Source organism: Coregonus lavaretus (assembly GCF_964263955.1).
Source record: "Coregonus lavaretus genome assembly, chromosome: 12".
Classification (NCBI taxonomy): Eukaryota; Metazoa; Chordata; class Actinopteri; order Salmoniformes; family Salmonidae; genus Coregonus; species Coregonus lavaretus.
In genome coordinates this window covers 18880638-18906154 of record NC_139999.1, presented here as the reverse complement: position 1 = coordinate 18906154, position 25517 = coordinate 18880638, and the positions used below count along the sequence as shown (strand labels likewise).

At 42.0% G+C, this 25517-nt stretch overlaps 4 protein-coding genes across 4 annotated transcripts; 3 read left to right on the top strand and 1 right to left on the bottom strand.

Annotated features, from left to right (window-relative positions):
* Nucleotides 1-576: 576 nt before the first annotated feature.
* Nucleotides 577-2572, bottom strand: mafbb (v-maf avian musculoaponeurotic fibrosarcoma oncogene homolog Bb). Its single transcript, XM_084172687.1, has one exon. The coding sequence runs from the start codon at nt 2341-2343 to the stop codon at nt 1357-1359; it is 987 nt and encodes a 328-aa protein (XP_084028813.1). The 5' UTR covers nt 2344-2572; the 3' UTR covers nt 577-1356.
* A 1121-nt stretch (nt 2573-3693) lies between these two features.
* LOC311138350 (DEP domain-containing mTOR-interacting protein) lies at nt 3694-14037 on the top strand (the record flags this gene model as incomplete). Its single annotated transcript, XM_084173018.1, is given in 13 exon segments — nt 3694-3711; nt 3947-4035; nt 4335-4513; nt 4787-4895; nt 5163-5270; nt 5272-5339; nt 9480-9535; nt 9537-9639; nt 9642-9665; nt 11586-11625; nt 11627-11735; nt 12055-12159; nt 13969-14037. Coding segments are annotated over 13 exon segments (1077 nt in total).
* Nucleotides 14038-14406: 369 nt separating this feature from the next.
* Nucleotides 14407-20906, top strand: adnpa (activity-dependent neuroprotector homeobox a). Its single transcript, XM_084173288.1, has 4 exons — nt 14407-14958; nt 17338-17454; nt 17675-17767; nt 18014-20906. Exons 2-4 carry the CDS (start codon nt 17347-17349, stop codon nt 20210-20212), a joined length of 2400 nt encoding a protein of 799 aa, XP_084029414.1. The 5' UTR covers nt 14407-14958; nt 17338-17346; the 3' UTR covers nt 20213-20906.
* Nucleotides 20907-21199: 293 nt separating this feature from the next.
* LOC311137867 (bcl-2-like protein 1) lies at nt 21200-23984 on the top strand. Its single transcript, XM_084172473.1, has 3 exons — nt 21200-21298; nt 22005-22676; nt 22911-23984. Exons 2-3 carry the CDS (start codon nt 22161-22163, stop codon nt 23052-23054), a joined length of 660 nt encoding a protein of 219 aa, XP_084028599.1. The 5' UTR covers nt 21200-21298; nt 22005-22160; the 3' UTR covers nt 23055-23984.
* Nucleotides 23985-25517: the final 1533 nt, after the last annotated feature.

Below are 25517 nucleotides of genomic sequence, written 5' to 3'. Positions count from 1 at the left end.
CTTTGGGGACTTTCACTACTCTATATACTAAGGTGAAAGAAATGAGTGTAAATGGAGAGACATTTGCTAAATGGCATATTATTATTATTTGTTTTAATCAATCACTCACATGTATTTGTATAACCCTTTTTGTAAAACACGTCACAGCTTTGAATTTGGCGTTTTATGGAGCTCCTTCTTGTTGTAATGACCGTCTTTCTTTTTCAGCAATCAAATATTTCTATATCAATTAGCCTAATTAAATGTAAGCAAGATGTCTTGCGTTCCTTTACATTATGTCTGCCAGTCGCACTTCACTTCTCCTTTATAGACATGAGAAAAACTATTATCATACTGCTAACAACATGGCCACATAAAGCAAACATTTTTCTCTGGAAAAAAATAATTTATTCTGTAGAAAAACATATGATTTTAATTTTAAAGCCACTGGCATCCATGCTCTATTCATGTAATCAATGAATTAATCAGACCAGCTCCAAATGAATACATAGCTAAGTGAGCCAGAAACATGTCTACATTTTACAGTTGAGTAATCTATAAGTGATTACTCAACAGATGAAACACAAAGTTGCAGAATAAAAGTATGAATGGCTTTATTGATCTTTACAAGTCTAAAGCAGATGATAATATATTTCAACACAGCTGGACAGGTAACAAAACAATTATGGTCATTTGCAGGCAATAATGCATCATTAATAAAAATAAAAATAAATCTAGCTCTTTTTCTTGTACAATTAACAAAAAAGTATGTGAAAGGAAAACAAAACATTAGCCACATCTGGCCAGCAGAACCAGCTCCTCAAAATGTAATATAACATAAAAGGATATCTAGCACAAGGAGATACATCATCATCACCCATGTATTCATTATATTTGTTAGAATAGACAGCCTACAGCAGGCAGAATGAACACATGAATAGCACTCAAGTGAAGATTTGAACACAAAAAATGAAAATTATTTCAAAATTGTTTTGATGGATGAATCCATTTATAACTAAATTGAGAGTATGCCTAGTACATGAAGTCAAAAGTAATATCATCATTCCTGTATGTAATGTAATTTCATAAACCAGACTGGTTTTCAATTTAACAAAAGTAAGAGGAACTATTTAAAGTATTTTCACGAAGACAACAGACAAGTTTAGGCCTACTAAATAGACAGTTCCATACATGTCCAGCATGCATGATTGATTATAGATTCATATTACAAATCTTATTTTCTTAATCATTTTAAAAGGTGAATTAAATGATAGATTTGCATCAAGAACTGGTATGAAATCATTAATATTGTTGAAACAAATAAGCTTATCAATAAAATCAGTAAAATAACTTTGGTAGCTGGTACAAAGAATAAACTCACATAAAATACTCAGGCGAGGAAGGGTTGTCACTGGTAGACCCAGTTTCATGGTAACCATTCGAACCAGTCAATTTCTCACATTTGAGTTTATATGCGTCCCTCTCGCGTGCCAGTCGGTTGAGCTCGTGCTTCAGCTGCTCTACCTGTGTGACAAGGCTGGTCTTCTCGTGCTCCAGAACGTGTTTCTGCTGAACACGTTTGTAGCGGCAAGATTGTGCATAACCACGGTTTTTCAGGGTTCGGCGCTTCTGCTTCAGACGCATCATGTCGTCCTTGGTCAGACCCCTCAAGTGCCGATTGAGCTCCCTCACTGACATGGAGACCAGCTGGTCGTCCGAGAAGGCGCTCTCCACGTTGAGTCGTCTGTCGTGGCGATTCTGCTGATGGAGGTGGTGCGCACTAAGCTGGGAGTCGGGTGAGTGCGGAGCCGAGCTGTCGAGGTCCTGCTTGTGGTGATATTGATTTTGGCAGTGCATATCTTGCATATCAGGGTGACCCGAGAGACCGTCGGGTTGACGGATAAGTCCAGGGTACTGCTGGACATGGCCGTTGAGGTTATGTGCCGCCCCGTACCCTTCGAATTCTGCTTGGAGAGCCTGTTGGTGACCGTTCGGAGTGGGTTGGTGCCCGTGGACTGTGGTACCGATAAGGGCCTCCACTGCGTCCTCAGGTGTCAGGCCAAAAGTGTGGGGATACATTTGCTGTGAATAACCTCCACTGCTGGGCGTCCAGTAAAGATCATCAGGGTTCCTTTGCTCACCCGGATTGAAACTCGGTGACGATGGCACCGAACTGCAAGGGGTGCTGACCGGGGTGGAGGAGACTGAGTCCGGTCTCTGGAGCTCGCTGCACGGCCCAATGAATGAGTGATCAATCCCCTGCATTGTCTCCTTCTTCACTTCGAACTTCATCAAGTCGAACTCACTGACATAACCCAAAGGGGTTTTCGGCAGAGCCAGATTTGTATGCGTTTCAGCGGTCATTCTTTCCTGGATCTATTTGTCTTGGCCACTTCCAAGGGGCACAAAACTCTATTCTCTCATGCAGTCTTTTGCAACAATTTCACTATTGATGAGACGTTTCATACAATTAGTAAGTCCGTCAAATTAAATATACAGTGAAAACATGCGTGCGTAAAAATGGAAAGAAAACCGTCCTCTTAATCGGATCGAAGAAAGGTGCTGGGAGTCCACGGCGGGGCCAAAAGCTCTGCATGTGTGTAGCTGTACTGGTTTATGCTTGCGAGCGCACTTTCTTCATAAAGAACCATTGCATGATGTCACACGGTATAGACTACACCTCCCTGCTCCTCTCCAATAAAAAGACCGCGAGAAGGGTAATTTGCATAATAGCTGATGTGTGCGTTTTGACAATCCAACAAAGGTTGAATGTAGAATAATGCCCAATATTTTTTTTTTTACATAGACCTGCAAAGACATATTGTAGCCTACACGTTTCACAGGCTACTGTGGCCTAATTTATTTAATTTGTGCATATGTTTCTCTTTCTCTCACACACTACCTCACCACTTGATGTATTAAAATAGTTTATTGTGAAAGACCACAAGGTAACTGATGCTGGAATGCAAAGCATCTGAGGACTAAATATGTAGTGCGTAGGCTATATGTCCAGGGATATATTGTAGTCAATAAAAATGTAGTCGCCCTAAATGACCATCTGACTTTCCATATAAATAACATAAAAATATCACAGTTTTAAAGTCACAATTATATTTGGACAATGGTCCTTATATTTAAGTAGAAGTCCATCATGCTAAAACATAATTCAAGAATTCTAATAGAGCTGTTGTGCATTTGCAATAATCCACCACCACCCATAATAAACAAATAGCCTATACTCTCTCTAAACCATGACTAGCCCACTGAAAAATACATATTTATATTCCACTTATGTGTTATTATTTGATTTCTGGTTATATTATATGGAAAAGCACAAAGGGTGGACCATAGAGTTAGAAATAGGCTAATTCTAAATAACTGTCTTTCTATGGGATTTCTCCCGAGAGTTCTGGTAGCCACATGTTATATTTATAGATCTTTGCTGACCCCTTGAGGTGATAAGAGGTAAAACGTCATTATTGACCCTCAGGGTATACTGAACAGTGAATGAAGCTAGTGTGGTGTCATTGTCTGATATCTACCCTGTCATTTTTTTCCTCCATATTTTTTTTTTGTATATTGGCTTTTTGTAATGGCTGAATGTCCAGAGCATGCACAGTAAGTAAGTATGATGATGGGTGGCTTGTGGTTTTCTCAGCACTTCACATATTGTACTTTCTTATGGCTTTCTCTCCCTCTTAAGTTTATTTGTCCATGGCAGAACTGATTCTGGTGAGAATCTGATGAGAATACCTAATCAGAAACAGAGTGTCCTCCTGATTGATGTGAGTGTTGCAGTTATTCTAAACACCATTAGGATTTACCTCCCTCTCTCTCTGCATGTGTGTGTGTTTATGCACAACATCTATCCCACATGGTCAGAGGGTGCTGTTGGGCACTGTTTATTTGGTAAACATACTGGCTTCTAATGAAATGAGTAGTTTCTTCAGACCAGTGTCAGTAAAAGAACACGGAGAAAATGGAAAGCAGCATAAACATAAACGCAATGACCAGACTGCACAAGGCTGAAATTATGATTGCTGTAGAACAACTAAGGTATGGAAGAGAGAGAGAGAGAGAGAGAGAGAGAGAGAGAGAGAGAAGCTTGGCTTTCTTTACCGTTATGCTACCTGTAGAAACATACTGTGTTGAAATCCAACAAGTTCATTTCAGATAGTTCGCATATATTCTTCAGCCAACCTTCCCATAAAAATCTAACAATAATAGATACAATATATCATACAGAAATGTCATTACTGAAAATTAATTAATTAATTAGAATATTTGTCTTAATGTGCCCTTGCCTACTTGTAGTAGTTATAGCTGATTCATTGTACATTTTACTTCACTGCAAGGTTGAGGCTGCATGATGGCAAACTGATCAAGGACCAACGGTACAATCTGCGCACTTATCCCAACTGCTTTGTGGCCCAAGAGCTCACAGACTGGCTGATCAGCCACAAGGAAGCTCCTGATGGGGCAATGACGGTCTGCCTCATGCAACACCTTATGGACCATGACATTGTGCACCATGGCACTGTAGGGGAACCACACTAACATCTCAAGGGGATATAAAATGCATCGTAATAGCTTTTCCAAGAGCCTAAAGCCCTGACACAGGACCAAGTGTATATCCAACTTCTATAATACACTTCCTCCTGCATCAGGGATACCAAGAGCCAAGGAGCTTTGCCAAGATACTAACATTGATACAGGAGATCCAAAATGCTGAACTATAAAGTAGGGCAATGTGAAGACACTTTCAGGAGATGTTTATTTTGTCTCCCTTCCATTCGGATCTCTTTAGTTTGTGACAAGTGCCCTATGTTCAAGGATGCAAAATTGCTGTACCGTTTCCGTAAGGCTGATGGCACATTTCCATTTAACACCAAGGTGAAGGTCAGAGGACAACGATTGTAGGTAAACTACTTTGTTTATCCTGGGGTTCTCTATCTGGTAGGAACTGGTGCCCTTGAATAAGTCAAGCCTAGCTTAGGAAGAAGGGTAGCCACATCATCTGAATTACAGTATGTTCTCAGTATGTGCTGGTTTTGGTGATTATGGCCTGAAACATTAAACTTTACCAATTGTGTACACAAGTTTGTGTGTAACTGTTCCATTCATTCTGTCTCTGGAGTGCAAAATGGATGTGACATGTTTTGTGTGTGCGGTGTGTTTTGCAGTGTAATAACTGGCAGAGACTCCATTCTGCAACTAAGGGAGGCGCAGGGTGTTGCATACCAGCGCTCCTTCCCTAGCTGCCAGTTGATCGACTGGTTGCTACAGAATGGAGACAGAAAGCAGGCGCCAGGGTTTGGAGCTCTGCCGTGCCTTGCTGGAGAATGACATCATTCAGCCCGGTGAGAGATGTTACCTTTGGCCCATTACATTGGAGGTAATACTGGTTCCCCAGCCTCTCACAGTTGATAAACTACTCAAATTACTTCTATCATAACCAATTAGTATTATGCTTTTTGTGTTCCTCTCGTATGTATGCATGCATGCATGTATGTATGTACAGTGGGGAAAAAAAGTATTTAGTCAGCCACCAATTGTGCAAGTTCTCCCACTTAAAAAGATGAGGCCTGTAATTTTCATCATAGGTACACGTCAACTATGACAGATAAAATGAGGGAAAAAAATCCAGAAAATCACATTGTAGGATTTTTAATGAATTTATTTGCAAATTATGGTGGAAAATAAGTATTTAGTCAATAACAAAAGTTTCTCAAAACTTTGTTATATACCCTTTGTTGGCAATGACACAGGTCAAACGTTTTCTGTAAGTCTTCACAAGGTTTTCACACACTGTTGCTGGTATTTTGGCCCATTCCTCCATGCAGATCTCCTCTAGAACAGTGATGTTTTGGGGCTGTCGCTGGGCAACACGGACTTTCAACTCCCTCCAAAGATTTTCTATGGGGTTGAGATCTGGAGACTGGCTAGGCCACTCCAGGACCTTGAAATGCTTCTTACGAAGCCACTCCTTCGTTGCCCGGGCGGTGTGTTTGGGATCATTGTCATGCTGAAAGACCCAGCCACGTTTCATCTTCAATGCCCTTGCTGATGGAAGGAGGTGTTCACTCAAAATCTCACGATACATGGCCCCATTCATTCTTTCCTTTACACGGATCAGTCGTCCTGGTCCCTTTGCAGAAAAACAGCCCCAAAGCATGATGTTTCCACCCCCATGCTTCACAGTAGGTATGGTGTTCTTTGGATGCAACTCAGCATTCTTTGTCCTCCAAACACGACGAGTTGAGTTTTTACCAAAAAGTTCTATTTTGGTTTCATCTGACCATATGACATTCTCCCAATCCTCTTCTGGATCATCCAAATGCACTCTAGCAAACTTCAGACGGGCCTGGACATGTACTGGCTTAAGCAGGGGGACACGTCTGGCACTGCAGGATTTGAGTCCCTGGCGGCGTAGTGTGTTACTGATGGTAGGCTTTGTTACTTTGGTCCCAGCTCTCTGCAGGTCATTCACTAGGTCCCCCCGTGTGGTTCTGGGATTTTTGCTCACCGTTCTTGTGATCATTTTGACCCCACGGGGTGAGATCTTGCGTGGAGCCCCAGATCGAGGGAGATTATCAGTGGTCTTGTATGTCTTCCATTTCCTAATAATTGCTCCCACAGTTGATTTCTTCAAACCAAGCTGCTTACCTATTGCAGATTCAGTCTTCCCAGCCTGGTGCAGGTCTACAATTTTGTTTCTGGTGTCCTTTGACAGCTCTTTGGTCTTGGCCATAGTGGAGTTTGGAGTGTGACTGTTTGAGGTTGTGGACAGGTGTCTTTTATACTGATAACAAGTTCAAACAGGTGCCATTAATACAGGTAACGAGTGGAGGACAGAGGAGCCTCTTAAAGAAGAAGTTACAGATCTGTGAGAGCCAGAAATCTTGCTTGTTTGTAGGTGACCAAATACTTATTTTCCACCATAATTTGCAAATAAATTCATTAAAAATCCTACAATGTGATTTTCTGGATTATTTTTTCTCAATTTGTCTGGCATAGTTGACGTGTACCTATGATGAAAATTACAGGCCTCTCATCTTTTTAAGTGGGAGAACTTGCACAATTGGTGGCTGACTAAATACTTTTTTCCCCCACTGTATGTATGTATGTATGTATGTATGTATGTATGTAGAAAAGCACAAAGGGTGGACCATAGAGTTAGAAATAGGCTAATTCTAAATAACTGTCTTTCTATGGGATTTCTCCCGAGAGTTCTGGTAGCCAAATGTTATATTTATAGATCTTTATATATATATATATATATACACACACACACATATACATATATATATACACATATACACACACACACACACACACATACACACACACACACACACACACACACACACATATACACACACACACACACACACATATACACACACTCCACAAATTTCTTGTTAACAAACTATAGTTTTGGCAAGTTGGTTATGACATCTATTTCGTGCATGACAAGTAATTTTCCAACAATTGTTTACAGACAGATGATTTCACTGTATAACAATTCCAGTGGGTCAGAAGTTTACATACACTAAGTTGATTGTGCCTTTAAACAGCTTGGAGAATTCCAGAAAATTATGTCATGGCTTTAGAAGCTTCTGATAGGCTAATTGACATCATTTGAGTCAATTGGAGGTGTACCTGTGGATGTATTTCAAGGCCTACCTTCAAACTCAGTGCCTCTTCGCTTGACATCATGGGAAAATCAAAAGAAATCAGCCAATACCTCAAAAAACAATTGTACACCTCCACAAGTCTGGTTCATCCTTGGGAGCAATTTCCAAACGCCTGAAGGTACCACGTTCATCTGTACAAACAATAGTACGCAAGTATAAACACCATGGGACCTGTAAACTTCTGACTTCAACTGTATATACAAAAGTATCTGGACACCCCTTCAAATTAGTGGATTCGGCTATGTCAGCCACACCCGTTGCTGACAGGTATATAAAATCGAGCACCAGCCATGCAATCTCCATAGAGAAACATTGGCAGTAGAATGGCCCGTACTGAAGAGCTCAGTGACTTTCAACGTGGCACCGTCATAGCATGCCACATTTCCAACAAGTCAGTTTGTCAAATGTCTGCCCTGCTAGAGCTGCCCCAGTCAACTGTAAGTGCTGTTATTGTGAAGTGGAAACGTCTAGGAGCAACAACAGCTCAGCTGCAAAGTGGTAGGCCACACAAGCTCACAGAACGTGACCACCGAGTGCTGAAGCGCGTAGCGCATACAAATTGTCTGTCCTTGGTTGCAACACTCACTACCGAGTTCCAAACTGACTCTGGAAGCAATGTCAGCACAATAACTGTTAGTCGGGAGCTTCATGAAATGGGTTTCCATGGCCGAGCAGCCGCACACAAGCCTAAGATCACCATGCGGAATGCCAAGCGTCAGCTGGAGTGGTGTAAAGCTCGGCACCATTGGACTCTGGAGCAGTGGAAACGCATTCTTTCTCTGAAGTGATGAATCACGCTTCATGCATAGTGCCAACTGTAAAGTTTGGTGGAGGCAGAATAATGGTCTGTGGCTGTTTTTCATGGTTCGGCCTAGGCCACTTAGTTCCAGTGAAGGGAAATCTTAACGCTACAGCATACAATGACATTCTAGACGATTCTGTGCTTCCGACTTTGTGGCAACAGTTTGGGGAAGGCCCTTTCCTGACAATGCCCCCGTGCACAAAGCGAGGTCCATACAAATATGGTTTGTCGAGATCATTGTAGAATAACTTGACTGGCCTGCACAGAGCCCTGACCTCAACCCCATCGAACACCTTTGGGATGAATTGGAACGCCGACTGCGAGCCAGGCATAATCGCCCAAAATCAGTGCCCGACCTCACTAATGCTCGTGGCTGAATGGAAGCAAGTCCCCGCATCTAGTGGAAAGCCTTCCCAGAAGAGTGGAGGCTGTTATAGCAGCAAAGGGGGTGCCAACTCCATATTAATGCCCATAATTTTGGAATGAGATGTTCGACGAGCAGGTGTCCACATAATTTTGGTCATGTATAGTCTATGCAATAGTCTATGTGCAGGGGGCTAGGGTCAGCCTTTTATATCTGGTGTAATTATCCTGTCTTATCTGGTGTCCTGTGTGAATTTAAGTATGCTCCCTCTAATTCTCTCTCTCCCTCCCCTCCGGACTACCTCAGGACTACCTGGCCTGATGACTCCTGGCTGACCCCAGTCCACCTGGTCGTGCTGCTTCTCCAGTTTCAACTGTTCTGCCTGCGGCTAGGGAACCCTGACCTGTTCACCGGACGTGCTACCTTGTCCCGGACCTGCTGTTTTCGACTCTCTCTCTACCTCTGAATGCTCGGCTACTTCTACATCTGCATTGCTTGCTGTTTGGGGTTTTTGTATAGCACTTTGTGACATCTGCTGATGTAAAAAGGGCTTTATAAATACATTTCATTGATTGATGTAGTGTATATATTTCTTTGCACGCTCTCTCTCTCCTTCCCAATTCCCATATACCCTTAGTGGCAAAGAAGTACAACTTATTTGACAATGGATTACTGAATCAGTTCTGCATACATTTTGTCTGAGATCTTGAATGAAACTGAGCGAGAGAAAAAGGAAGGTGTATCAGTGCCGGCACAGGAGGACAACCATGCCAACAGCCCCTTTGTCCTGAACAAGATCGCCCAACAAGAGGACTTCAATCTGGTAAATGCAAACATAAAAACAAAGCAAGAGCACTAAAATACAAGAGCACTATACTGTTTTATAAACTGGGTGGTTCGAACCGTATACCACAGATATGACAAAACATTTAATTTTACTGCTCTAATTACGATGGTAACCAGTTTATAATAGCAATAAAGCAGCTCGGGGGGTTGTGGTATATGGCCAATATACCACGGCTAAGGGCTGTGTCCAGGCACTTTGCTTTGCGTTGTGCCTAAGAACAGCCCTTAGCCGTGGTATATTGGCCATATACCACACCCATTCGAGCCTTATTGCTTAAGTAACAAGGGATGAGCTGTACAGCATACAGTGCATTCGGAAAGTATTCAGACCCCTTCACGTTTTCCACATTTTGTTACGTTACAGCCTTATTCTAAAATGGATTGAATAGTCCCCCCCCCCCCATCAATCTACACAATATACCCCATAATGACGAAGCAAAAACAGCTTTTTATAAATGTTTGCATATTTATTAGAAACAAAAAATGGAAATATGACATTTACATAAATATTACTCAGTACTTTTTTGAATCAGCATTGGCAGCAATTACAGCCTCAAGTCTTCTTGGGTATGAAGCTACAAGTTTGGCACACCTGTACTTGGGGATCTTCTCCTATTCTTCTCTGCAGATCCTCTCAAGCTCTGTCAGGTTGGATGGGGAGCGTCACGGCACAGCTATTTTCAGGTCTCTCCAGATATGTTAGATCGGGTTCAAGTCCGGGCTCTGGCTGGGCCACTCAAGGACATTCAGAGACTTGTCCTGAAGCCACTCCTGCGTTGTCTTGACTGTGTGCTTATGGTAGTTGTCCTGTTGGAAGGTGAACCTTCGCCCCAGTCTGAGGTCCTGAGCGCTCTGGAGCAGGTTTTCATCAAGGATCTCTCTGTACTTTGCTCCGTTCATCTTTCCCTCGATCCTGACTAGTCTCCCAGTCACTGCCGCTGAAAAACATCCCCACAGCATGATGCTGCCACCACCATACTTCACCGTAGGGATGGTGCCAGGTTTCCTCCAGACATGAAGCTTGGCATTCAGGCGAAAGAGTTCAATCTTGGTTTCATCAGTCCAGAGAATCTTGTTTCTCATCGTCTGAGAGTCTTTAGGTGCCTTTTGGCAAACTCCAAGCGGGCTGTCATGTGCCTTTTACTGAGGAGTGGCTTCCGTCTGGCCACTCTACCATAAAGGCCTGATTGGTGGAGTGCTGCAGAGATGGTTGTCCTTCTGGAAGGTTCTCCCATCCACAGAGGAATTCTGTAGCTCTGTCAGAGTGAACATCGGGTTCTTGGTCACCTCCCTGACCAAGGCCCTTCTCCCCCGATTACTCAGTTTGGCCGGGCGGCCAGCTCTAGGAAGAGTCTTGGTGGTTCCAAACTTCTTCCCTTTAAGAATGATAGAGGCCACTGTGTTCTTGGGGACCTTCAATCCTGCAGAAATGTTTTGGTACCCTTCCCCAGATCTGTGCTTCGACACAATCCTGTCTCGGGGCTCTACGGAGAATTCCTTCCGGCCTCATGGCTTGGTTTTTGCTCTGACAAGCACTGTCAACTGGGAGACCTTATATAGACAGTTGTGTGCCTTTCCAAATCATGTCCAATCAATTGAATTTACCACAGGTGGACTCCAATCAAGTTGTAGAAACATCTCAAGGATGATCAATGGAAACAGGATGCACCTGAGCTCAATTTTGAGTTTTTAAATTTGCAAAAATTTATAAAAACCTGTTTTCGCTTTGTCATTATGGGGTATTGTGTGTAGATTGATGAGGATGTATTTGTTTTAAATACATTTGAGAATAAGGCTGTAACGTAACAAAATGTGGAAAAAGTCAAGGGATCTGAATACTTTCCAAATGCACTGTATGCAATTATGCATACATGCATTTATGTCTGACCTCTCATAGCAGTGCAGCACAATAAGCCATTGAAGATGATACCCAATGTGTCGTGACAGTTGGAACTCCCTGCAGCTACATTCTAGTGGATATTTACCCCCTGCCACACTCTCCTCTGCCCCAGTGGTGAGATGTAATCCAAAATCAGATCATCCCTCTGTTCTTCTTTGACATATTTTTTTTCTTTTCAGGCTTACATGTAGTCTACTTGAGCAGTTAGTTTTTTATGAAGGCCATTAGTGCCAAAAAATGTTTTAACCGAAAAGTAAATAATAATATTGAGCAATAACGTCTTCTTTTTTGGACCTTCTGCAGCGTCTCAAATCCAAAATACTGGAGTATAGAGCCAAATTAAAAGTTGTAGCTTCACTGTCCAAATGAATACGTAGGGGAGTGTATGACCTTCTTTTTCTAGTCTTGTCTCTATTGGGGGAAATAAATGTCTCTAGTCCCCTCATAACAGTGTTTTGCATCTCAGGTGATGGGAGATGCAGTTGGCTGGGGCTTTGTGGTCAGAGGTATGGCCCCAGTTTACATCCAGGCAGTCGATCCTGTAAGCCCTGCTGTTGCTGCAGGGGATAAGGTAACACAATCAAACATAGTGTCACACACAGTAATATATGAATATGTAGCGCACCGCTAACTAGCTAGCCATTTCACACCGGTTACACCTACAGTGGGGAAAAAAAGTATTTAGTCAGCCACCAATTGTGCAAGTTCTCCCACTTAAAAAGATGAGAGGGGTCTGTAATTTTCATCATAGGTACACGTCAACTACGACAGACAAAATGAGAAAGGAAAATCCAGAAAATCACATTGTAGGATTTTTAATGAATTTATTTGCAAATTATGGTGGAAAATAAGTATTTGGTCAATAACAAAAGTTTCTCAATACTTTGTTATATACCCTTTGTTGGCAATGACACAGGTCAAACGTTTTCTGTAAGTCTTCACAAGGTTTTCACACACTGTTGCTGGTATTTTGGCACATTCCTCCATGCAGATCTCCTCTAGAGCAGTGATGTTTTGGGGCTGTCGCTGGGCAACACGGACTTTCAACTCCCTCCAAAGATTTTCTATGGGGTTGAGATCTGGAGACTGGCTAGGCCACTCCAGGACCTTGAAATGCTTCTTACGAAGCCACTCCTTCGTTGCCCGGGCGGTGTGTTTGGGATCATTGTCATGCTGAAAGACCCAGCCACGTTTCATCTTCAATGCCCTTGCTGATGGAAGGAGGTTTTCACTCAAAATCTCACAATACATGGCCCCATTCATTCTTTCCTTTACACGGATCAGTCGTCCTGGTCCCTTTGCAGAAAAACAGCCCCAAAGCATGATGTTTCCACCCCCATGCTTCACAGTAGGTATGGTGTTCTTTGGATGCAACTCAGCATTCTTTGTCCTCCAAACACGACAAGTTGAGTTTTTACCATAAAGTTATATTTTGGTTTCATCTGACCATATGACATTCTCCCAATCCTCTTCTGGATCATCCAAATGCACTCTAGCAAACTTCAGACGGGCCTGGACATGTACTGGCTTAAGCAGGGGGACACGTCTGGGACTGCAGGATTTGAGTCCCTGGCGGCGTAGTGTGTTACTGATGGTAGGCTTTGTTACTTTGGTCCCAGCTCTCTGCAGGTCATTCACTAGGTCCCCCCGTGTGGTTCTGGGATTTTTGCTCACCGTTCTTGTGATCATTTTGACCCCACGGGGTGAGAACTTGCGTGGAGCCCCAGATCGAGGGAGATTATCAGTGGTCTTGTATGTCTTCCATTTCCTAATAATTGCTACCACAGTTGATTTCTTCAAACCAAGCTGCTTACCTATTGCAGATTCAGTCTTCCCAGCCTGGTGCAGGTCTACAATTTTGTTTCTGGTGTCCTTTGACAGCTCTTTGGTCTTGGCCATAGTGGAGTTTGGAGTGTGACTGTTTGAGGTTGTGGACAGGTGTCTTTTATACTGATAACAAGTTCAAACAAGTGCCATTAATACAGGTAACGAGTGGAGGACAGAGGAGCCTCTTAAAGAAGAAGTTACAGGTCTGTGAGAGCCAGAAATCTTGCTTGTTTGTATGTGACCAAATACTTATTTTCCACCATAATTTGCAAATAAATTCATTAAAAATCCTACAATGTGATTTTCAGGAATTTTTTTTCTCATTTTGTCTGTCATAGTTGACGTGTACCTATGATGAAAATTACAGGCCTCTCTCATCTTTTTAAGTGGGAGAACTTGCACAATTGGTGGCTGACTAAATACTTTTTTCCCCCACTGTATGTGCGTCAGGTGAATGGGCAAAGCATTCTTCACCTGACAAAGGGGCAAAGCATTCTTCACTGCCAGGTCACCAGGCTGGTGATGACCGGACCTCGCACTGTTGTGTTGGAAGTCATGGAACCACTGGGGTGACCTGAAGTACCTTCAAAATTCTCCAAAACCTGCCTCTGAAATCTCCTGAACTAGCTAAACTATTGTGTGCTGTGTGCCAAAGGGGCACGGTGTGGTATGGACATGTGTACAAATGTATCTGTAAGCTATATATTGATCTGTAAGATACTACTTCCAATTTCTTGGGAGTCTCTTGAAATAAAAAGTATCCCAGTGCATGGCTTTGTTGTTGAGCATCCATGCTGTAGATTGTTAGTTAAATAGTATTTGCCTATTCATGATGGTAGCTACAGTTGCTAGCCTTGAGAAAAATTGGCAAAACTAAGTGCCTGCCAAAACTATATCACAAGGTCAGGGTGCAGTAGCCTAGTCAAATATTTTTTTATAACTAGCTCATTGTTCTGTCTGTGGCCTACTCTTCTATGGGCCCACGTGTCGTGGATTAGGTGGGTGGGTCCAGTCGAAGTAAAAAATATATAATGCTCTTGGACCACTTTCCTTGATTTTACACCCAAGAAAGATTGGTGTGACAATTAGATACTCAGTATTAAGGGAAGTACGTATCTCAGAATTTTTTTGTTGTAAATTATTGTAAAACTTCTCTCCCCAAACATTCACTTCCGTCTTTTCATCCTCGCCATTTTGGATTGACTTGGCTCGGGTTAGTTGGGAACGTTCAAGAGAAGTACTGGTGATTGTCGGAGTCTATTGTAACAGTCCAATTTGCCATGTATGCTGTAAAATATGCACTAGTAATCCATCCCACATATTTTGGCTATTAGCTAGCAATTCATGTAACGTATATTTTAGATGGCACAGACATTCCGCTAGCCAACTAAGCAGCACCACCGGCTTGGCGAGGACGAACAACAACCGCATCATTGAGTTTGGATTCATTTGTTAGCCAACGAGCTACTGTTACTAGCTAGCATATCTCAGCAAACCATTTGGGCTGCCAGTTTTTGTGTGGTTGGGTACGGAGACATACCAGGTAAGATTGGTTGGAGTTGAGGCGTAACATTTTGTATAACTACTTATCTAGCTAGTTACGGCGGCAAGTGAGGCAACTAACGTTAACTACTAGCTATCATCGACTAGCTAGTTTGTTCGGCTAGACGTTGGCTAGCTACTGCATGCTAGCCAATTCGCTTTCTGCTAAACTGACGCCAGCTAACAAGTAAATTAGCTAACTAGTTAGCATCTTGTGTATTTTCTTCACCTCACTCAGTTCATAATGACTACTAACATTAAACATTTAAGCTAACGTTAGCTAGATAACCAACCGTTGACAAAGGCTTTAACTAACCATCGGAGATCTAAGAAACGTTAGCTAAGTTTGCTAACGCGTTAGGCCCATAAATTAAGAGCAAAAAGCGAATCTAAGGTTAGTCATAAGGTTAGCAATGTGGTAACATTTTCTAAGATAAATTGTAGAAATGGGCGGAGTTCATGATTGTGGCAAGTAGTGACGGCCCATAGCTACATAAAGACGTTTCAACTGTACAGGAAGCAAATAGATAAATAATGTTGTGCCAGAACTGAAGTCCCATCACTTCTGTGCCAATCAATTGTTTGATTTAGCTATGATCTTCGAATGCAAATAATCTTAAAATGTTATTGCCAAGTACCTCAACTCCACGATGATTTAATCTACTGAGTTGAGTGTAGACTAGCATTTTTTTTTACATTACCCTCGAACTCATTCGACTCGCTATGCAGTCGATACTTAAAACATTTACATTCTGAAACCCTTACCGTTTACCAATGTTTGTCCTCTGCGTGCATTTGTTTGCTGAAATCCATACTTTTTAATTAAGCATTAATCAAATAGCTACAACCACCGACTGTTTCTTAATTGGTAGAGCATGGCGCTTGTAACGCCATGGTAGTGGGTTCGATCCCAGGGACCACCCATACCAAAAATAAAATTTAAAAAAAGTATGCACGCATGACTAAGTCGCTTTGGATAAAAGCGTCTGCTAAATGGCATATTATTATTATAATTGCTGTTGCTCTAAGATGACAATTCAGCGCCAATGCGCATGTTCCAATTGAATTTCAACAAGGAAACTGTTGTATTTGATTAACGTTTTATAAAAAAAAAAGTTTCAGCAAACAGACAGGCAACATCAGATAATAAACTGGTACAAGGTAACATGCTGACCATACCGGGCGCGATCGTTGCAGGTTGAAATATCAAAACGAACTCTGAACCAACTATATTAACTTGGGGACAGGTTGAAAAGCATTAAACATTTATGGCAATTTAGCTAGCTTGCTGTTGCTAGCTAATTTGTCCTGAGATATAAACATTGGGTTGTTATTTTACCTGAAAGGCACAAGGTCCTCTACACCAACAATTAATCCACAGATAAAATGGTAAACCAAGTTCAGGCTTCTTATTCTTTGGACTTTATATGTCGGTTGGCAACCAACTTTAAGATGCATTACCACCACCAACTGGACTGGAGTGTGGACCTCAGTTCATCTTTCAATCACCCACATGGGTATATGCTCCTAAAAACCAATGAGGAGATGGGAGAGGCAGGACTTGCGCGACCAAGTTCTATTTTAGCGCCTGGCCACGCAGACGCGCAAGCCGTGTGGGTGCAATGATTGAATAACGTGTACATTTATTTTGCCACGCTCGCGACGCGTCCGTTCTGGTCAGCATGTATAATAGAACTTGGTTCTATTTGTGATACTCGATGCCCTGCAAGTCCTGCCTCTCCCATCTCCTCATTGGTTTTTAGGAGCATATACCAACGTGGGGGATTTAAAGATGAACTGAGGTCCACACTCCAGTCTAGTTGGTGGTTGTAATGCATCTTAAAGTTGGTTGCCAACCGACATTTAAAGTCAGAAGAAGCCTGAAGGAATTCTGAACTTGGTTTACCGTTTTCTCTGTGGATTAATTGTTGGAGTAGATGACCTTGTGCATTTCAGGTCAAATAACAACCCAATGTTTATATCCCAGGACAAATTAGCTAGCAACAGCAAGCTAGCTAGCTAAATTGCCATAAATGTTTAATGCTTTTCGACCTGTCCCCAAGTTAATATAGTTGGTTCAGAGTTCGTTTTGATATTTCAACCTGCATGTCCTGATCGTGTCTGGTGTGGGAGGAAAAAATCAACATGCGCGCAATGGCGGTCTGGTCAGCATGTAAGGGTTTAAGAATACATTTTTTAAAAAGTAATGACTGCATAGCGACTCGGAGTCAAGAGGTTCATTAAAAAAACTAGTCTGAGCTCAACTCTGTGGATAAAATCACCATGGAGATGTGGTACTTGGCTAACTTTGGGTATGAGCAGGCCATATAGGTTTGACATGAGTAGTAATATAATTCTCCCTGATTTATTCTTCTTGCAGTCTGGAAAGATGTATCAACTCCCTGTGAACAACCTCACTAGGATACGAAGAGCAAGGAAACAGGTGAAGGCAGCACTTAGTGACATTGGACTGGAGTACTGTAAGGAGCAAGCGGAGGTGAGCTTAAATGTTTATTTTTCATAGCTTTTACCTATCACTAAGGTTTTAGTATAGGTGTGTCTGTGCCTTCCGTGAGTGTTTCACTCATATTTTTGTAGTCACTTGTGCTCCCGAAAAAATTGTGGTTGTAGAAATGAATAGGCATATAATCCAATTTGACACGATCCAGCATACAGTACTGTGATTTCTGATCAGAATGCTTGTCTCTCTCACATAGGACCTCAAAGAATTTTGCCCAGATGAGAACTATGTGAAGAATACTGTCTGCCTGGAACTTTGTTCATGGGATCCGTCATTCTCAAAAACACAGGTAAATCACTCACACTAGACAATGGACAAGATTGTTCATTAAATTACCCCTTATTCTGGGGCTTGTAATGATTATAGTGCTTCATCTTTGTTTGTCACAATCATAAATAAAACTAGTTTTGGATGAAGGTGCAACCATTTCAATTTTCTAAATGTTGTGATTACAAAGTTAGAAAAATGAAAACAACATTTTTAGGTGCAGTGTCACATTTTCAAACTCTCCTGTTTATTTGTGTGTGTTTTACAGGAGTACCGGTCAAAACCTTTCTGCTGCACAGAGTGCAACTTCTCTTCCAAGTACTACTCGGGCTACAAGAACCACTTCCGAAATGTCCACAGGCACAACTTTGAGAACCGCATCCTGCTCAACTGCCCTTACTGCACCTTCACTGCGAGCAAGAAGACTATGGAAACGCATGTCAAGGTCTTCCACATATCTAGTGTGGCACGTCAGGGTCTAGGGGGCTACCAGGGGGCTGCTGTGGGGGCAAATAACAAGGTGGAGAAGGCAATGTACTATTGCAAGAAGTGTAACTACCGTGACCCTCTGTACAATGTTGTGCGAAGGCACATCTACAGGGAGCACTTCCAGCATGTGGTCTCACCCTATGTTGCCATGGTCTCAGGAACATCAGTCAAAAATGGAGCCAATGCTGTCACCGGCAACAACATCCTCTGTAAGCGCTGTCAGTTCTCTACCCGTAGCTATGAGGCCCTAGTGCAGCATGTCATTGAATATCATGAGCGCATTGGCTCTCAGGTGACAACCATGATTGGACATGCTAATGTTGTGGTGTCCAGACCGCAAAGCTATGGGATGGCCCAGAAGGGCTCTGCGATGACCGGGGGTCGTACCCTGACATCTGAACAGGTTAGCCATATGGTGGGGGTCCATCTAAAGCAAGGGCCTACTGGACTAAAGAATATGACAAGTCAGTCCTCTATTGCTGGCCAGCGTTTGACCATTCCTGGCAATGGTGGTTTGGGAGAAGGTGCTAATGCTAGTCTTACATCCCAAACACAGAAGTGGAAAATGTGCACGGTCTGCAATGAGCTCTTCCCTGAAAACCTGTACAGTGCTCATTTTGAGAAGGCACACAAGGCTAAGAAGGTATGGGCAATTGCCAAGTATATCATGAAGATCCACAACTTCACCAGTAAGTGTTTGCTTTGCAACCGATATCTGCCCAGTGACACATTGCTTAACCACATGCTGATCCATGGGCTCACCTGCCCACAGTGTCATGCCAGCTTCAATAATGTGGAGAAAATGCTAGATCATATGGGGCAGGCTCATCCAGATGACTTTGTTGGTCCTCCAGCCGCCTCCCCGCTTACCTTTGACCTCACGATTGGGCAGGCTAAGAACAAGATCATACAGCTTACTGTTATAACCTATAACATGAAGGAACCTGTAGCTGCTCAGGAGCAGTCTATGGCTTCCCATGCCCAGAACAGCTTCCACGCTCCAGAGAAGAGTCTGCCTTCAAAGATGCCAGTGAATAAGAATGACATGCTTGCCAGAAGTCAAGCCACTGTATCTGGCAGCAATGAGGTTGGCAAGACCCTATGCCCACTGTGTTTCACCATCCTCAAGGGTCCTATATCTGATGCCTTGTCACAGCATCTGAGGGAACGACACCAAGTGCTTCAGACGATGCACCCTGTGGAAAAGAAGATGACGTACAAGTGCATCCACTGTTTGGGTGTCTACACCAGCAACATGGTGGCCTCCACGATCACTCTGCACCTTGTGCAGTGCCGAGCTGTGGGCAGGGCCCAAAAGGGCCCGGGACCAAAGTCTGCCTTGACACTCAACTCTTCTGGTGCAGGGTTCTTAAAGCGTCAGCTACCCACCCAACCCATGTCTGGCTCCAAGAGGATGAAGATGAACAATGATGTTGTATATTCCCCCATGAATATGGACAAGCCAGGGGAGGCTGTGGATCTAGTGTTGGACCCCAGGAACTATGAGCACAAGACTTATGAAGCACGAAAAACCTTCCTCACGGCCTATTTCAATCGTCGCCCCTATTTAACTTCACAGGAAGAAGAGAAGCTGTCTGCAAGCCTGTGGCTCTGGAAGTCCGACATTGCCAGTCACTTCGCTAATCGACGGAGGTCATGTGAGGGAGACTGTGAGACCAGGAAATTGAAAGTGCTACTTGGCTTTGACATGCAGGCACTCAAGGGACTGAAGCATGACATGGACTTTGAAGAGAAAACCAAGCTCCCCATCACCTCAGTGGAGAAGGCCTTTAAGTCTAGGCCGGCACTTAACACAGACCAAAGCAAGCAATGCGAGACAATTAACTGTACCCTCAAGGTAAGTACTTACACAGAACCCATATCTATTGACTCGTCTGATAGTGAGTCAGAACCAGAGGACTGTTCCATTGAGAATGGGCAAGTTGACACACCAAAATCTGTGGATGTCACATCTTAAGGGAAATCAAACCTGCCAGAAGAGAGATCTCCAAGCATTGAGGGGCCTAAAATAGAGGAGATGGGCACTTATCAAGATGGGAGATCAAAAGCCTGAATTACCTTCTGTTAGTCTACTACAGACTCTAGGCCTAAATAAGGTGCCTTGGTTTGGTAACATGATCCATCAAAATGAGAGCAGCCTAAAAGACCTGCGGTACAGGGGAAGTATAAGGAGGGTTTGGTGCAGGTAATCCTTACACTCCGCAGTTCTTCGGTTATAGGAAAGTCTGGGAAGGTAGGCGAGACTGACAAGACAAATTAAGACTTCATAAAGTCAGTGGGATGCTCAGTTTAAGTAATGAAAAATGACTAATTCATAAATTCTGAACTATACAAGTATAGAAACAAACTGTTATAACTTCTGTCTCCAGATAAAGGTATGCTGAAATGGTGCAAAAGAAAATGTATGGTGTCTGTAACTAATATTGGTGGTAACATTGTACATATTTAGTAGGCCTACATTACATTATGCATACATTTAGACTGTCTGTCAGTTTTAAGTGAAATTCAAAAACGTTCACTTCATATAGGCATATGAATTGTCCTCCCATATGATGTATTGTCATTTCAATTTTAGAGATAGCAGGGTAACATGTATACATACCTATGTTAACTCTTGTTTAAATAAAGAAATTGGTTTAATAAAGCTTTTTTCAAAGAACCTTCATTCGACTAACTCCATTATACAAATATACTCCATTGTAATAAAAAAATATATATTTAGATAAATATTTATACTAGAGATGATACTCCAAAATCTTTGGGGGAACACATTGACATAAATATCTGAACACACGGAAAATCTGCCCTGTGACACTGAACACGATCTCAACTTCTGTTGTGTCTTTGATTGGTGGTTCATTTTGTGAGAAGGCGGGATATCCGATCTACATGACAAAACTGGCCAATTGTCAATGTGCATTATTGGCCTTCTCGCTGCTTCAAATATGTCGTTATTTTATTTGCTTTTATGCACAAAAAGGAATTTACCTTTAAAAAAATCAATACCTCTATCTTGAAAGGTACTTCAGTCTTATTTGCAATTGTAAGTATGACAGACCATGGCATTTTTAAGGATTGGGTTAGAAAATATTGCTATGGAGATGGGAAGCTTGTACAGCGTCAGTGAGTGTAAAAGCAGCTGTCATGTGTATAGCTAGCTAGTGGCGATGCTAATTTGCTAGTTACGTATACATACATGCATACATACTACTTATTTTATGAATACCGTATTGAGAAATTGCTGCTTGGTTGTCACTTTTACCCTAGGTGACATTAACTTGATCTCAATATGTTTGTTTTTGAGCTTTGAAATCCATTTATATTGCAGTAGCGCAGCATTAAAGCAAACACATTTTGACCATTTGTTATACACTCTTGTCAAACGTGCCATAGTGTAAAACAGTAGCTATATTAGCTGTTTCGCTGTATCTAGCCAAATAAGTGCATTGTTCGGTGGAAATTAATATTATGGTTATAGCTTTAGATAGCCAAGACCGATAGCTTGCTACCTGACATCAAAGCGGCGCCCCAATGGTATTGCGTAATACGTTTCATACAGTATGTGTCAGAGTAACTAAAATAATTTCTACCATACCCAACAGACCTGGGTTTAGCAGTGCAGTATTTCAAGGTGAATGTGATGCTGCTGGGGAAGAGTTCCATTCTTAATAACAATGAACAATAGAATCCAGTGTTTTCATGTGTTCTGCATCTGGGAATTTGTGTGTGAGTGTGTTTTTTTCTTCCAGGGTGTGATAACTTGTTGCAGCCCAGAGGAAACTGCCAGACAGCAAGCCTTCATTCCAGACATCCCAGTTACAGTGTGAGGTATGGCAGGAGAGCCCTGGGAATCCAAATAGAGTGAAGAGTCAATGGATAAAGAGTGTGCATAGAAGGTGGAAAATATGTCTTACAGTAACAGGGAACTGGTAGTGTTTTTTATAAGCTATAGACTGTCCCAGAGGAATTATTCATTTTGTCAATTAGGGCTGGAGGGTGTAAGTGGACGGACTGAGGGAGATGAGGCCATTGCAAATGGGTCTGTGGGGAACAACAGGAACAGCAGAAGCAATTTAGGGAAGCCCTCATCTCCACAGGGGGGAATGGAGGCAGTGAAAGCAGCACTACGGGACTCAGCGGATGAGTTTGAGCTGCGCTACACCAGAGCCTTCAGTGACCTTGCCTCCCAACTCCACATCACCCCTGCCACAGCCTACCACAGCTTTGAGAGCGTGATGGACGAAGTGTTCAGGGACGGGGTCAACTGGGGCCGCGTGGTGGGCCTATTTGCTTTTGGCGGGGCCCTGTGTGTTGAATGTGTTGAGAAGGATATGAGCCCCCTGGTGGCACGCATCGCAGACTGGATGACCACCTACCTGGACAACCATATCCAGCCCTGGATCCAGAGCCAAGGAGGATGGGTAGGTTGGAGCTGATATTTTACATCTGCACATTATACAACCTTGTTATGGGATTTAGTAATACATTCTCATTGTGTGTGTGCATCCTTTGCTGCACCCACTCTGAGAAATAGAGAATACTATGATAGACTACCCTAAAGGGAGAAGCTACAGAGGGGTATTGGGGCACAGAGATGGGGGCTGCTAACACATAGTTCACTGTATTAATCTTCCTCTGTCTCTGTTCCCTGACAGGACCGTTTTGCAGAGATCTTTGGCAGAGATGCTGCTGCAGATGTCCGACGGTCCCAGGAGAGCGTAATAAAATGGCTGCTAGTTGGGGTGATTCTGTTTTCAGGAGTGCTGGTCGGCACTCTCATCATGAAGAAACGCCAGTGAAGTGGTGTAATACGAGCCACATCTAGTTTACCCCCAGCACATATAAATGCTAAATCAACAAAAATAGAACTTAATAGTTTATGTTTACATAAGACCAGTCTGCTTGTGCACTGACAGAAACCTGATGATTAGCCCTGGCTATAACAGTTTTTGGGCAATCAATATGTAGGCTTGGTGAGCTGTCTCACTTCTCACCTCTCCTGTCCTGCGCTCTGTAACATTTGTTTTTACGTTTGAAAAGTAATACGTAAAATAACATTTTATGACATTATTTTCTTACTATTATAATTATTATTGGTTTAATTTTTTTACTTGGATAGAGGGTGTTGCATTTGATACTGGAGGGGCTTTAAATGGACCTGAAGCTAAGCGTGAGTGGGAAAAATACAGCTGGTGTGGTAGGACATAGGAGTTTGTTTACGTGTTTTTAGGTTTGTGTGTTACCCTTTATACCCTATTACCAACTACATACATTGTTTCCAAATTGACATTTGACCAATTATATTGAAGATTGTAAAGTATTGTTTTTATTTTGTTTGCTCCAAGATGTTAAAGGCCCAATGCAGCTGTTTTTATCTTAATATCAAATCATTTCTGGGTAACAACAAGTACCTTACTGTGATTGTTTTCAATTAAAATGGTCAAAAATAAACAAAAACTATTCCTTAGCAAGAGCAATTTCTCAAGCAAGAATATAGCTAGGACTCTCTGGGAGTGGTCTGAGTGGGGAGGGGGAAACACCTCTCACTAAAAGGGCATTATCATAATTTTCACAATTTCACAGTATTCTATCAATCTCTTGGTTTGGAAATATAATATATAAATCACAGGAAAATCACGTTTTTGACTGCATTGGGCCTTTCACTGAAACCTCTGTTTCCATGTGACAATTTATTTAAAATGTTCAGTTCCTTCCTTGCTGTACTGGAGTTTCAGGCATGCACTAAATAATAAAACATACTTATGTTTTAAGTGTTTGTTTTCTATGCAATTCACGGACAACAGTTCAACACAGAGAGCGGGAACATAGAGAAAGAAATGAATTGATTTGTCAATGCTGCATTCTCATAATATGCCTTTAGGGGGTGCATGTGCTCAACAAATACAGTTTCTGGAGTGACTATTTTTCAGCCTCAACTCAGTGGAACATATCAGGAATACCTTGTCCTGTTTCCCAGAGAAAGTGTTGCAATGAAAAGTCTACCTCTAATATACTGCCAATATCGCATTGTCTCTCGGCGCTCCTCGCTAGTAGAGTTTGGAAATTGTCTACAGTACTGATAGCAGTGAAACATCCAACTTGGTTTGGAATCATAGTCCTGCTACCCTTGCACAATTAAAAGAAGACATCACAATCCCTTTTAATTTAATATTTGAATATATATAGTTGTAAACACCAGTGAATTGGTGTAATACGAGCCACATCTAGTTTACCCCCAGCACATATAAACGCTAAATCAACAAAAATAGAACTTAATAGTTTGTTATATTTACATAAGCCCAGTCTGCTTGTGCACTGACAGATGATTAGCCCTGGCGATAATAATCCCTTTGAATTTAATATTTGAATATATATAGTTGTAAATTATGTATATTTCTTTTTCTTATCCTACACAATGTAGTCAAGACTATTTTTCAACATAAATGTATATTCAAGAGCAGTCATTTCACAAGAACAAAATTAGATTCACATGCTGGCGTTTTTTCTTATTCCATGAATATTGATGTATTACTCCCAAAAAATAATCACATAGGCTGATACCAAACTTTTAGGTTATTTCTGATAATAACATACTATTGTATCTATTCATTGGTGCCTACGATATTCAAAACACACGAAGAGATGACTTCTCAAAGAATAATACTGAAAGTGTCAATGGAATGGACAGATGGGAACCAACGGATGGAGCAGGCTGGACCAAGCCTGTGGTTGCTAATCTCTCCCTGTCATTTTTTGCCATTTCCCCAAACCATAGCTGGCCGCACCAGCAGATAAAGCCAGTTAAGGAAAGGCTGAATAAATTATGGAAACTCACCAGCCTCTCGGAGAATCTAACTCTTACTCTCTTCATATTCTCCTGTCATATTCACTACCTCAGCATCTTGCTTATTTTTTTTTAAGCTCACAAAACAATGAGAGGAAGAGCCGAAACCGTGAGAAACACAAGCAGAGTTGTGAATTCAAAACTACATTATTATAGAGATAATGTATTGTATATATACTGTATATAATATTAGGAGGGATAGTTATGGGAAATAGAGATGGCCGAATTCTCAGTGATTTATTTCACAAGGCCTCTATACATTGGCTTGGCACTATGGTCAGAGAGCCCTGGATGTCAGAGAGCCCTGGAAGTCATAGTATAGGAAGTTCATTTTTGATATGCGTTCTTCAAAAGCAGGCTGAAGATGATTATGATCCGCTCTCATAATGAAAGTGGATGTAAGCTTGAGTCTAGGTGT

What these genes read in the sequence shown, in the direction of transcription:
- mafbb (XM_084172687.1), bottom strand. Translation starts at nt 2,343, where the DNA reads ATGACCGCTGAAACGCATACAAATCTGGCTCTGCCGAAAACCCCTTTG.
- adnpa (XM_084173288.1), top strand. Translation starts at nt 17,347, where the DNA reads ATGTATCAACTCCCTGTGAACAACCTCACTAGGATACGAAGAGCAAGG. An exon ending in ACTGTAAGGAGCAAGCGGAG is followed by an intron (nt 17,455 to 17,674) that starts GTGAGCTTAAAT and finishes TCTCTCACATAG; the next exon opens with GACCTCAAAGAATTTTGCCC. An exon ending in CGTCATTCTCAAAAACACAG is followed by an intron (nt 17,768 to 18,013) that starts GTAAATCACTCA and finishes TGTGTTTTACAG; the next exon opens with GAGTACCGGTCAAAACCTTT.
- LOC311137867 (XM_084172473.1), top strand. Translation starts at nt 22,161, where the DNA reads ATGTCTTACAGTAACAGGGAACTGGTAGTGTTTTTTATAAGCTATAGA. An exon ending in TCCAGAGCCAAGGAGGATGG is followed by an intron (nt 22,677 to 22,910) that starts GTAGGTTGGAGC and finishes GTTCCCTGACAG; the next exon opens with GACCGTTTTGCAGAGATCTT.